Source organism: Nestor notabilis, unplaced genomic scaffold (genome assembly GCF_000696875.1).
Source record: "Nestor notabilis isolate BGI_N333 unplaced genomic scaffold, ASM69687v1 scaffold9610, whole genome shotgun sequence".
NCBI classification, from domain to species: domain Eukaryota; kingdom Metazoa; phylum Chordata; class Aves; order Psittaciformes; family Psittacidae; genus Nestor; species Nestor notabilis.
The window spans coordinates 45,835-58,746 of NW_009910632.1; the positions used below are offsets into that span (position 1 = coordinate 45,835).

A 12,912-nucleotide genomic window follows, 5' to 3' on the forward strand; every position below is an offset into this window, starting at 1 on the left:
TGTCAGGGTGGGAGGGGAAGAGAGCAAGTGCACAAGAGTGAGAGTGAGCACGAAGGGTGCAAAAGAGAGCAAAGGGCACAACTGAGCGTGAGCCTTTGCAAGTCTTTCCCTTCCTGTGGCACCCCTATCAGGTCTGTGCCACCAAGTCTCTGGGAACCTGGGCCACAGCTGCACAAGCAGATGGTGCCACAAGGCAAGTGACAGTCAGCCTGGACGCTGAGCTGGGGCAAGAGTATCTTCTTGGATGACTGAAGTGGCCAGCCAGTGCCTACCTCATCTATTGAAGTCCCTCAGGACACCCTCCCTGTTTTTCTGCCAGAAGAGTCACTGCTACATCTCCATGGTCTGTATTTGGACATTATACTTTAGAAGAAATTTCCTGCATATAGGTTAGGCTGTTCTATCAAAGTGCATCTTTCCTCTCTCTATATACCCATTTATGTAAATTATTCCTTCACAAGGCTTCACAATATATCTGAAATGTTTAGAATCTGTACCTAATAAATATTACATGAAAATACTTTTACAGTATTTACATATGAAACGTATAAAAATATGATCACTGTAAGATTATGTCTTCGACTTCATCTTCTAAAGAACCAAGGGTCTGAATTCCTGGCTTTCTTGTAGTGTGTTGCAAACGGTGTCTGTGTAGGTTTCTCCCTTCACTGAAAAGCTCATTGTCTTCTTTTACTGTGACTTTACTTCTTTTATCAGCAAGAAGAGTACTACTGGAGTCCCAATCTATGTCAAATGGTGTGTTGTTACTTTTAGAAAGAACATTGGTACTGGCACTGCTTCCAAAGAGTTGTTCCATTAAGTTGGACTTTTCTTTCTTGCTATTGAAATCTGCATTTTCCTTAACTTTTTCTTCTGAGGTGATGCTTTTCTGAGTAAGCCAACTTGGCCTCCCTGATCCTTTCCCAAAGGAAGGTACATAACTACCAAATGTTAACTCACTACTTAAATCTATGGTCCTTGGATTTTGTTGTTTCTGCCCTTCTGCTCTTGTGGCATCATCCTGGGTGTTATCTAGAGGAAATCCATTTGTAACCTTCCCAGGAATCCCAAAGAATTGATTAGTTTTTTCTTTTTTCTCCAGGAAATCAGATTTTCTTGCTGTATTTATGAGTGGTGCTGGGGAAACAGGTTTCGTGCTTGTTACATTTTGAGTTTCTCTGTCAATTTCTTGCATTTTAGCAAGCAGGAGCTCTCTTTTTTGCCGCTCTAAAAAAAATTCAGTGCTCTCTCTCTCGACTTCGGGTTTTTGGATTTCTGTCTCCATCTTTGTTTTCTCTTCTTTACCCAATAAAAAGCTGCTTTCTTTTTTCATTTTGTCATATTCTTCCTTTTCCCACTCTGCAGGAAATGTTTAAACATTATTGAAAATGTTTTAGATTTAAAATGCCTTCAAAAGATTATTTTGAAAATAATGCAAGCAAAAGCCATTGAGCTTTGAATGTGCTCTTCTATGCATAATGTGGTTTTCCTACTGCAAAAAGAAACTCTTCAAAAATTACAGCTAAATTCAAACCAGGTTCTCTGCTAAGATATAAAAGTTTAAAGCCATCTAACAAAGGGATTAGGACATTATCCACACTTTAGCATTTTCAGAGGAGTTTAATTTCTGCCAGTTGCCTTCTCATTTCCTGGGTATGAATGAAAATGAAAATCAACATCAGTGACTGTAATAGTTCTGACTTGCACAGCACTTCATTTTTCTTTGTCAGCACCACTGACAGAGTGCTGGGATCTATGTCTGGGGGGTTTTCCCCATAATAAGAACTACTCCACTGAAGCTTTCAGGCCACAAAGTCATAGATGAGTCCTTACCACTTTCAAGGAGTGAACAACTTAAACTACTGCACCTGCTGCAATCAGGAAACAACTTTACATGAGTGTTCTGTGCATCACCATGTGAATTCAGTGCGTGTCTGTGCAAATACCAAGTGTCAATTTGCACAGCTCTAAGGGGACAAAGGTGCAAAACAGTAATAAACTTCTAGATAGAACCCGCATATACTTATGTGTACAAAAAAAGGGAAGCTTCTCGAATATTTCTCTCTTCAAAATATTTTTCTATCAAGACAACAGGTGTGTGTTTGGCCAAAAGTTGAATACAACTACTTGGCCTCTTCACCACACGGGCATTCCCCTTTGGATGCTTTATTCAAATTTCTGACTGATGGTTTTCACAAAGGTCCATGTTTTCTATTGTACTTCAGATCAAGCTTAGAGAAATAACAGCATCGGTTCAGTTAATACATTAAATATGTATATTTTTTCAATAGCATATGGAAGTTGTGCACTGATGCCACTGGAGGTAGAAGATTTTTCACAGAATTTATCTCTGAAAACAGCTATACATTTTTGTAATCCTTCCTTGTCATCTAGAATAAGTGTTACTGTTCATTACTTATGACCAATGGAAGAGTATTTTAACGTAACAGGATGCACGCCACCTAATATACTTTAGATTAAGGGAATTATAAATGTAAATCATTAAGATGTGAAAACCAAATGAAAAAAAAAGCAATATTAAAATATAATAACAGACATTTCTCAAGTAGTCACACTAAATGATTCTCTTACTTAACCACAAGTGCAAACAGAAACTAAAATTGCAAATGATATAAGCAAAGGAGATATGTACTGAAAAAACAGGCCAGATTAAGGAAAGCAGATCGGTTCTGCTATAGTAAAAATCTACTGCCTACCTCCATAACATCTAGCAAGTCAGAGATAAAAACCAGCATTTACCTGCCATGTCACCCTTGTTTTGTAAAGCAAAATCTCTCAGGCTTCAATACTTTTTTGTGGACAGCATTTTTTGCTGCTGCATACTTAATTGCAGCTCAGTACAGGGCACACATTATTCTATATCCCGTATTTCTTTCTGATTCTCTTTGCATAATGTAACTGAAAATAATTTTCCACTGTAGTGAGCTCTGCAAAATCATTTTTCTTTTCACAAGAAACTAGCAGCCTTACTTGATTAGTATTCTATGGTGTGTTTTCCAGCCTTCAGCTGCCTGTTTCCTTACCATCATGAAGTTTTTGAATCCTCTCCTCTAAAACCTGTATTTCCTGAAAACACTTCAGTTTCTCTTCCGTTTCCCTGTCTTGGACTTGTTTGTTGAGGTCTGCTTGCTCCTTCCATCCTGTGTCTTCAGTTTCTTTTTCCTGAAATAAAGGAATACAAAACTGAAAGTGATGGGGAAAAACAATAAAATAAATAAACAAGCAAAATCATATGAACTTCCATGTCATTCTAAAATCACATTCTTACTGCTGAACATAAAAACAAGCAAGTCATCTAAGACAAACCAGCTTTGACAACCAGGGATTTGACCGTGTAATCTTACTACTGCTAGCACAGATTTGTGCACCTGAAACAAAGGGAATAGATAATCAACTCTATCCTCTATTCCACATTTCAGGAAAAGTTGCAGCTCCAATGTCATAAAGCAAAATTATCACAGTGTTAGTATAGTTCTCTTTAGGAGTTAGAAGTTTTCTTTTTCACGGGCTTTAACAGAAGGCCAGAACCCACCACCTTACTCTTTTAACAAGCAAGCAACTAGAAACCTCCATTTCCATGATCTAATCTTTATACTCGAGTGAGTGGGTTGTAGATAGACAGTTTCACGGTGGTACTTGAAGTTATGGAGCATTAATTAACAAACAGTGAATGAGAAAGTTTTAATCTTGGCCGAAAAATTCAGCTAGTGAGTATACGTACACATTTAAATGGAAGGCACCTGCAGAAAAGATATTAATGTCAGCAGTAAAAACCACTAGAGAAAGCCAGCATGATCCAACTTTTGGATACTAACTATGCAGCCTGTGCCTATTTTAGAGCAAAATAAGCTTCTAGATTAAAATACACGTCTAAGAAATTTGAGAAACAGTTCCTACTTAATGAAGAAAGCAAACATGACTATCAGCCAAAACAACGTTTTCCCTTCAAGTACAAGATTATAATTATTATATTAAACCAGAAAAGGCTTCATAAAGAGATGGTGGCCAAGTATTTAAAACACTTGACTTACTTAGAAAACTGATGAAAGCACAAGCAACCCAGATCTAATATATGTTAAAGCAACAGCCACACATGGACTAGAGAGGTTTGCAAGATGACATACAGTTGGACTCCATGAGCTGCACTTGTACCAATTGTGTGGTTGTGTAACTCACACACTAAACTATATGCTGGAAGAACACATACATTAAACTACATCCATACTTGGAGAAAGGATTTTGGAAGAGAGAACATATGAACAAAACGGCCACGAAAAAACTTCAGTCCTACCAGGAAGCCACTCAAGACCATCATCAGAGCATTATTTCTGACAAATAGTCCTAGCCTTATGCAATCAGAATTTGTACAATTTGTACCAGAATCTGTGTCATTCTGAATTGTAATACCTTACAAATCTCTTTGACTTTAGCCTGAGGTCACAGAAATACTAGCAATACTTCTAATGGTACTATTTTATAATAAAAAGGGAAATGAAAAACAACAACAAAAAGAATCCAACCATATTCACAAAGCTGGAAAATTGACAGAAGAAATACCAGCACTATGACAATAAGAGGAAGTGTTAGATTTATGCATTGTGAAATAAATCTGGAAAGCAAAAGAAGCCATAATTAAGACCAAAGCAAAAAGAGAGACAAGGCTGTTGTAACAGTATTGTTACAACAGATTGCTCAAACAAGCATTAGAAATGAAGAAAAGGAGGGAAAACCAAAATGAAGTTTTAAAAACTTCAAAGAAATGACAGTGGCAGAAAAAGAAACAAATTGAGCGCTAATGGTTACCAGCAAGACACAGAGCATGATGAACTGTCACAAAAATAGAGTATGACATTTTTGGAAGGGTAGAGCTGCTCTTAAAGAGCAGAATGCTTTCTAGATCATATTGTCTATATATTTACATTTGTATATTTACACATGTTTTCCAAAATACAAGCTCTGCATTAAACATTCAGTCTGACAGGGGAGTTATCCGAAGGAAGTCTCAAATTCTAATGGAACTCACTATTTTAGGAAGAATCCCTTCTTTCTTGTTTACTGTGCCACCACGGACAAGTTCTGATTCCGGAAGTAATTCTACCGGTGAGAAGTATCCACTGGTCTGTACACCTTTTGTGAGCTGTACTCCCTTCTTAATATTTTGGTTGTTGGCTGTAGAAAATACAAACTGATTAAATCACTTGTGCCACTACGTATCTATTTCTCACTTGTAATGATTTGCAGCAAACATAAAAGAATGTATTGGAGCCAATGGAAGTGGAAAATATTGACAAGTTGTGCACAGTTGTTTTCAGCATCTGTAAAAACTAATTTCAAAAAATTGCACGCATAACTTACCCTGAAAAAATAATAAAAACACCTTAAAGCTACTTACAAATTAGCTTTACAGTAGCATTACAGTATACTTTACATCTGTTAAAAAATCCCCAGAAAATATCTCGCTCATCTTACTGCTTGTCACAGAAGCTACATGTAGAGAAGCAAACTCCTAACATCAAAATTCAATTCTTTGCATCTTTAAAACATGTACACTTACCTCTGTGGAATGACATTTAAAAAAACCCTGAACCTAAAACGGAGTAATAGCAGAGTATCCATCATAAAATGAGCAGCAGACAAACTGTTTGAAATGCTGGCATTAAATATTTAAACCAGTCCCATAAATTCCTGCTTCTTCTGACAAGCAGATTCTACTGATCCAATGAAAACAGTCTAAGTACACACACAGACACACACATATACACACACATATTTATGTGGGTAGCATAAGGCTTGAGGCTGCCTTGTCACACCAGAAGAAATCACCGCACTGATACTTTTAGATTATGTTCTGGGACATATGCACTCCTTGAGAACACAAAAAGATGCTCATCTGACAGACAGTAAATTGGGATTAGTAAAAAATAAATAAACCCCAAAATATTCATAGCAGTGAAGTTACACATTTTTAAAGCCTCTGCAATTATTGTTGTGTAGACATCATCTATGATCTATTAGAGAATTTACTAAACAATCTCCCCCTCCTTCGCCCAAGGAATATCTGCAATGAAAGAAATTAAGAATGCTGCTTGATGAAGTTCTGGGTTTTAGTTCTGCTTCAGTTACCAAAGAATCAAACAAACAATGTGCTCTTTTTTCTAACCAGCGGTGTGTTGAAAGCAGTGCAACAAAGTAAACATTCTTAAACAAGCAGTGGTAGGGTCAAGCACTGAGTGGCATGAATGACAGAACTTAGCAGACTAATTTAAAAGTGTTGCTGTTAATTTTTGTGCCTTTATTTGCTTTACAGAAGTTACCTCTCTTTCTCTGTATAATATCCATGTCTTTTCTTGGTGATAGCTTCAACATACGATTAGCATATATATTTTTTGCTTCAAGTTCTCTTTCTTTTTCCTGTGCACGAAAGAGGTGCAACAATGAGTTACTGACATTTCATTTACAAGTCATTAGCCAAGCTGTAAATTAAATTAAAAACACATGTTGCAAATAGAAACAGAGTAAGGTAATCAATATTTACATCCAATGTTTTAAGGAGAACAAGCACATTCCTAACTTGGCTGATGCTATAAGCAAGCAGATAGAACTTTTCCCCCAGAAAAGTCATTAGCAAAATACTTGGGGGTGGTTAAAAGAAAAAAAAAAAAAGCAGCATATCTGCACTGAAAATAAAACTAAATGCCAATGCTTCCATAGACATGAATGACACAATGTATATGTAGATTGCACAACTGAATTTTCAGTATTGTATAGTTAAATATTTCAATACTAGCAATGTTACTTGTCTTGTTTTTTAATAAAGATAACTGACTAGGTAGAACATAACATTTGCAGCCCTTAAATTCAGAATTTGGGTAACAACAGGGTAGGGGGGATGCAAATAAACCTTTACACAAATTTAGCAACACACAAATACATCAAATAAATCTTTACACAAACCTACTCCAAGGCAAGTACATTAGTAACATAAGGTACAGTGTATGCCTGCAGGTTTAATTTTAAATTCAAGCCTTCAAAACCCATTTTTCCAGTAGGTCTTGTGGTTTAATCCCAATGCTTGGCCAGGTACTTGATCTTGTTTTTCTTAACTAGTGCTAACAATAATGATTAACATAGAGACTGTAGGGTCAGAGCACAGAACACTTCAATTTAAAGCAGGAAAAGAACTCACATGTGGGATATAATTAAGTACACATCAGAGAGTGCAGCCACTAGTAAACTATTCAAACCTGATTGCAGATAATTCCAAAGATAAAGTGCCAGAACATGGTTAGCAACTTGTATTACTTCACATTTTACCTTCAGCTTCTGATTTAGTTGTTGAAGCTCTTCTTGGAGAACTCTGTTTATTTCTCGAGCCTCACAGATCTTTTTTTTCTTTGATTGTAACTCTCGTTGAAAACTGCTGCCACTTAATTCAAGATTTTTTTCCAGATCCTTCAATTAAAACAAAATAGTAATTTTTTTTAATAATTGAAGTACTTCAAAAGAGTAATTTTATATTACTTCAATAAAACTACAGTAAACTAGTGTCTTGGATTCTGATACTGGCTCCAGCATTACTGTAACACTGAATACATTTAAATCCTTAATCCCAACTTTGAGGAGGCAAAGCACCTTCAGATGCTGCAGCTCATCCTTCTGCAGCACTGAGAGGTGATTTGAGGACATAATGGGAACACACACTACTTTATGCAAGGCTCTTGGCACAGTGGACCTCCAGATCTCTAAGAAAAATCTCAAACTGATGGTGAAGAAAAAAGAATACCTCCCTGAAAGGGCAGGGTTAGAAGGAAGAAGATAAGAAATAATTTGTAACCTTTCTACTAGGAACAAATCTGTGATTGTGATTTGATTTACATACCCACAACTTGCAATAGCTCTTTTAAGTGAACCTGTGGTGATGATAGAAGGAAAAAAATACAGAAGAAAATCCCTTGCTTTTTAAAGCATGATTAATTTTAACAATATCCAGTACTACAAATGCTGAAATACCTGATCATAAAACTACAGATGCCAGATGGTGACACTATGGGTGAGATGATTTGGGTAACTTGGCAGTTTATATCTTGGTATTTCAGGATTTATTTTATGAAAGCTTAGTTTCCAGCTTAATCCTTCGGATTTCCAGATCAATTATCTCTGTAATATGATTTAGGTTTAATTACTAATATAGACACCAAACTGCAACACCATTTTAATGACCAACATAATTTCACCTAAAATAGTATTGTATACAACTAGCAACAGTTTAATAGCACTAATACAATTATTTTTAACAAGAAGATTTTTTACATGTTGACAGTGTAGACATGTTTAGACACATTTACAAAAAAGTAAATATTTTTGCTCAACAAAATTAAAATATATGGCAAAAAATTCTTAAAATGGATTCCCAGAAAATGTTATAAAGCTCATTTTGGTATAAAAAAATTGCTGTAATTTTGTTCAGCTCATCTCTCAGATGTGCAGAGTAATGGACAATCAAACACCACACGAATGCAGTTCACCAAACTGAAAAAGAATATCTATAGTTTTTTTTTAGACTTTTAGTGTACAGTTCCTTAAATATCCAGAATTTTTTAAACAAACGCTTCCCCTCCAAGAAGAAAAATTAGACTGCATAGAGTTTTCTTACAGCTGCATGCATTTCTGAAATGTTACTACTAGGTATAAAAACACTTAAAAGCACAAGCCCACAGTATAAATTGACAAAATGTGATTAATTTGTAAACAGCAATTTGAAAGCACAACTACCAAGTATGTAATTATATCATCACCTTGGAAATTTACTTGATGCTACTTACGTGTAAAAAAACCAAAAAGAATTATTTTCCATCTGCTCCACAACTGGGAAAAAACACAATTCAGGAAGCTCATGATGGTCAGAAATACCTGTTCCAGAATTTCTTACAAAACCAGAGTCAGCTCACCTTAATTCTTTTTTCACTGTCCTCTAGCCTGCTCTCTGCATAGGCTAGTTTCTTTGCCAGGTCATCTCTTTCAGCAAGGTGCTTATCTGCAGACAGCTTTTTCAGTTTCTGCAAGGCAGTTTTTGTTCTGTACAGTTCATCTTCCGAATCTTTCAGCCGTCTTTCAGTTGCACGTTCTCTCTCTTGAGATTTCCGTAGACGCTCCCTTAATATTCTAATCTCATTGTTGTGCCGAGCAAGAAGCTGAGAGATTTCATTTTCTGTATCTTCAAACTTATTCAAGGCTTTCTCCTGCCTGTGCTGAAGCCTCTTCAGTGCCCTGTTTTCTTTCTGCAGCTCATCTAGTTTGATGTGAAGTTCAGTCAGTTCATTTCGGAGCTCATTGATTTTCAGCAGCCTAGCAGAAAGAACTCTTTTTGTAACAAGATCTATATCTTTTGCAGGAGAATCCCTTGTGAAGCTCTGAGAACGGAAGCCCCACCGTGTCCCTCTTTTGCTTGGTGCATATTTGGAATCCAATTTCTTTGTGGCTAAGAGAGGAAAAACAAAAAGCATGTTTACTCTATGACAATGCAGTTTGTCTATTCAGACATCCTGCTTGGAATAAAGCTCTGCCTGAAACATTTTACAATACTTAACAGAGATTGCAGCTTTCAAACCAGACAATAAAAGGCATGTGTACGATAGACTTATGCCCCTTTTGATAGACAAAAAAAATTGGTATTTACTCCTGTGGTCTACTAGAAGAGATAATATTTGCAGCCATCAATACAAGACCATTGTAAAGTAATCATTTGCAAATTGTATCAGAAATAAGTCATATTTTGTTAATATTTGATATTGTTTATTAAAATGTTTAGAAATACTATATTCTTCTGCATACAATATTATCAAATGCTTTTAAAATGGCACCAATTAGCTGAGCGTTAGCTAGTTATGCCTTATGCAAGATGTAATTCTCTCAGACAAATGCAGTAGTATTTTCAAATCCAGCTGCCATGCTTACAGACAAAACAGCAGATTTCAAAGGCTCAGTGCAGAAAGCCTCCAAAGCAAAATTACAAATCCCATGAAAATTCAGTTCTCCCCTGAATAATTTATTCTTGTATCACACGTTATTTTCCACACAGTACCCTTATTTGACTGCTATTATGCATCACTTGCATTCCCATTTGATATTATTATCCCCATAGATAAAAGCTTAACATTTTGTTTTTCTTATGTGCCTCTCAAGCCACACTCAAAGAATGAAGTATATAATCCACCCAAAATACCTTCTACAACAACTGAATATATAGAAAGCACATAATTCATTAAGGTACATCAGTGTTTAGCAGAACTGAACAGCAGCAGCTGCAGCTTATAATTTAGACTTGAAAGGTGAAATATAGCAATAGTGCTGTTACCTCTACATAGATAGCATGTGTGAAGCAAATTCTTCCTCTCCTTTGGTGCTCACCAAATAGTTTCACCAATAGAATAGAATAGTTTCTATTCCACAGACAACACTTTACAGCAAAAATAACAGCTTTAAATATATCCTTATAATTTCCTCGAAACATTTTACACAAATACTCATTCACTTTCTGCTTGATGCTCATTTTTTTCCACAGCTTGGTCAAACAAAAGAAGGTTGGTTTATTTTGGTTCTAGACTATTGTTTGGTTTGGGTTTTGGGTTTTTTTTTCTCCTTTACAAAGAACACTCATGTCACATTCAGGTGTGAAAAGATTATCTAATACCCGCTTGCAGAAATGATGCGACTCCTATCACCAACTAAGGGAATTCTCACTAATCCTAGACTTTCAGCCCATTCAAGAATTTATCCACACTTAGGACAGAACAGACAGGAAATTCCCATAGCAAGTTTGCACGTTTGACCATTTAGTTAAATTGGGGAATAGTGTTTTCACGAACAACACGATGCTCACAATACCTTCATGTAGTAATTGTGTTCAGTTCTGGCTATGTAATCAAAGAACTAGCCATTCACTTGCCCCCTTCAAATTAAATAGCACAGTGGAGCTGCAGGCTTTGTTTCCCAGACAGCTAACCCATGCCTGCTATGGAGAAGATGCTGCTTCTGAATGTAGAGAAGCTCAGCAAAACACCAACTGCACCAGGACACCAACACTATCAAGGATCTCAAGAGTTACGTTCCCTGGGCCAATTCAGGATTTAAGGTCTGACCTTCTGGTACACTCTAGATCATAAAGTTGACCAAATGATTCAGATAGTATCAAGCACTTACAAATAAAGTACAGCACTTGCTCAAGTAAGGCAGGATATGCTCTGACTTCAGCAGAAAATGTGTGCGGTTATATAGAACAAGCAGTCAAAGTGCAGCAGAAAGGCTTCACATCCCTACTTCAGTCCAGGATCTCTACAACCATTCTCTCCCCTTTTGTAGCGATGTTCACTTCCCCACATTCTCAATCAAGCAAGCACCTTATGAAGGTGAGGTGTGTGTCAGCGAGCTCAAAGTGGAGCTATTTCATCTCAGATCAGAGATATTTCACCCTCAAAGAAGGACTTCTGAATTTCCACATGAACCTACCTTTCACCAAACACATTTTCTCTCTCTTACCCCATTGGTGGTCTTTGTTTATTTGTTGAAAGTAGTATTACACTGTAAAGCTTAGTCAACTAGACTTCCACAAGGGAGATATCGTTAGGGTATTTTGTCAGAGAACTTTTAACAATCGTCTCTCTTTTACAGACTGCAGACTAAGGACATGTCCTGGGTCCTTGGCCTCAAGCTTTTTGTCAAAGACAAAAAGAGTGCATCAGAATGATTCTACAAAAGGCTAGTATAAGAGCCATGGCTACTTTTTAAGAAATATATGAATCATTCTGAAAATCACCAAAACCCCTCCTTATGCAGGAATAGGTTAATTGCAGTTTTCAACAGAGCAGTCACAATTTACCTGCCATCTGTAGCATAATTCACATGAACCTTATTTGTAGATTCTCCTAATGCTGTTTTCCCACTTTTCTTTCAGCTTTCAAAGATAATCAACTCTTTGAGGCAGTTACAAAGCAGCAATTTCTGCTCTCTACCTACCTTGGTAGTGCACGAGGCTGTTTGAAGTTTGTGTTTTGTGCTCTCTTTTTTCCTGGCTTGTAGATGTTAGTGTTGGTGACTGGCCAGATGAATGAGATGCACTACCTTCATCTGAATAATAGGAGTCACTATGTTTATCTCCATCTGATTTCCTGTCGTGTTCAGAATCTGGGCTCCTTAGTCGTTCTCCCATTTCTCAGATTTAATGGTTTTCCAGTATTTTCTCAAAGACTGCTCATTTTGACACAAAGGATCTTTCAGTTGTACAATGCCAGCAGCTGGATTATCTCCTTGGGTTTATCATCTTCATCTCTAAAGTATGAGATCTTTGCAGTTTGGTTCAGCAAGCAGTAGTTATCACTCCAAATACATTTTTCTGCAACAATTTAGAAATAGAGAAAGAAAAGTGAGAATTATTTTGCTGTTTAGTTAAGAAAGGTAAAAAACTGTAAAATTACTCAGGACTCCTATAGCCTTATGCTACGTGCTGGGCTACATTAGCATTATTATTTATATTAAATGTGACCGACAACACTCTAGGAATACCACTAGTATTACACTGAGAGGTTTGAGGCACTTCATCCCCGAAGGAGAAATCAGAAAATTAACACAGCTAAATCTAGAATAAGAAATTACTCTCACGGTATAGAAAGGGGAAATGCAAGCGAAAGTCTGACGCTACTCAGGAAACCAAATTAAACACATTTTAGAACTTTTTAACCAAAAGCATTAACAACTTAGTCATGTTACTAGAACTGCAGTATTTGTAGAATTTTACTAAATCTTCCATATCTCGATTTCTGACACTCCAGTGATGTCGAATAATGGGTTTGAAAATCAGTTGTCCTACATATCTGGAGGACATACCTGCTAATCACA

The 12,912-nt window shown here is 36.5% G+C and overlaps 1 protein-coding gene across 1 annotated transcript; it reads right to left on the minus strand.

The window, feature by feature from the left end:
* Nucleotides 1–559: 559 nt before the first annotated feature.
* On the minus strand, nucleotides 560–12,369 carry LCA5 (Leber congenital amaurosis 5). Its single transcript, XM_010011010.1, has 7 exons — nucleotides 12,034–12,369; nucleotides 8,970–9,499; nucleotides 7,336–7,473; nucleotides 6,336–6,432; nucleotides 5,045–5,190; nucleotides 3,045–3,183; nucleotides 560–1,359 (listed from the first exon to the last, which is right to left on the minus strand). Exons 1-7 carry the CDS (start codon nucleotides 12,224–12,226, stop codon nucleotides 560–562), a joined length of 2,043 nt encoding a protein of 680 aa, XP_010009312.1. The 5' UTR covers nucleotides 12,227–12,369.
* Between the last annotated feature and the right edge of the window lie 543 nt (nucleotides 12,370–12,912).

Bases quoted from the DNA above. Each gene is read 5' to 3' on its own strand.
- LCA5 (XM_010011010.1), bottom strand. From the start codon at position 12,226: ATGGGAGAACGACTAAGGAGCCCAGATTCTGAACACGACAGGAAATCA. The intron at 6,433-7,335 runs GTAAAATGTGAA...TTTCGTGCACAG, and splicing joins AACTAAATCAGAAGCTGAAG to GAAAAAGAAAGAGAACTTGA. The intron at 3,184-5,044 runs GTGAGTTCCATT...CCTTTATTTCAG, and splicing joins AAGGGATTCTTCCTAAAATA to GAAAAAGAAACTGAAGACAC.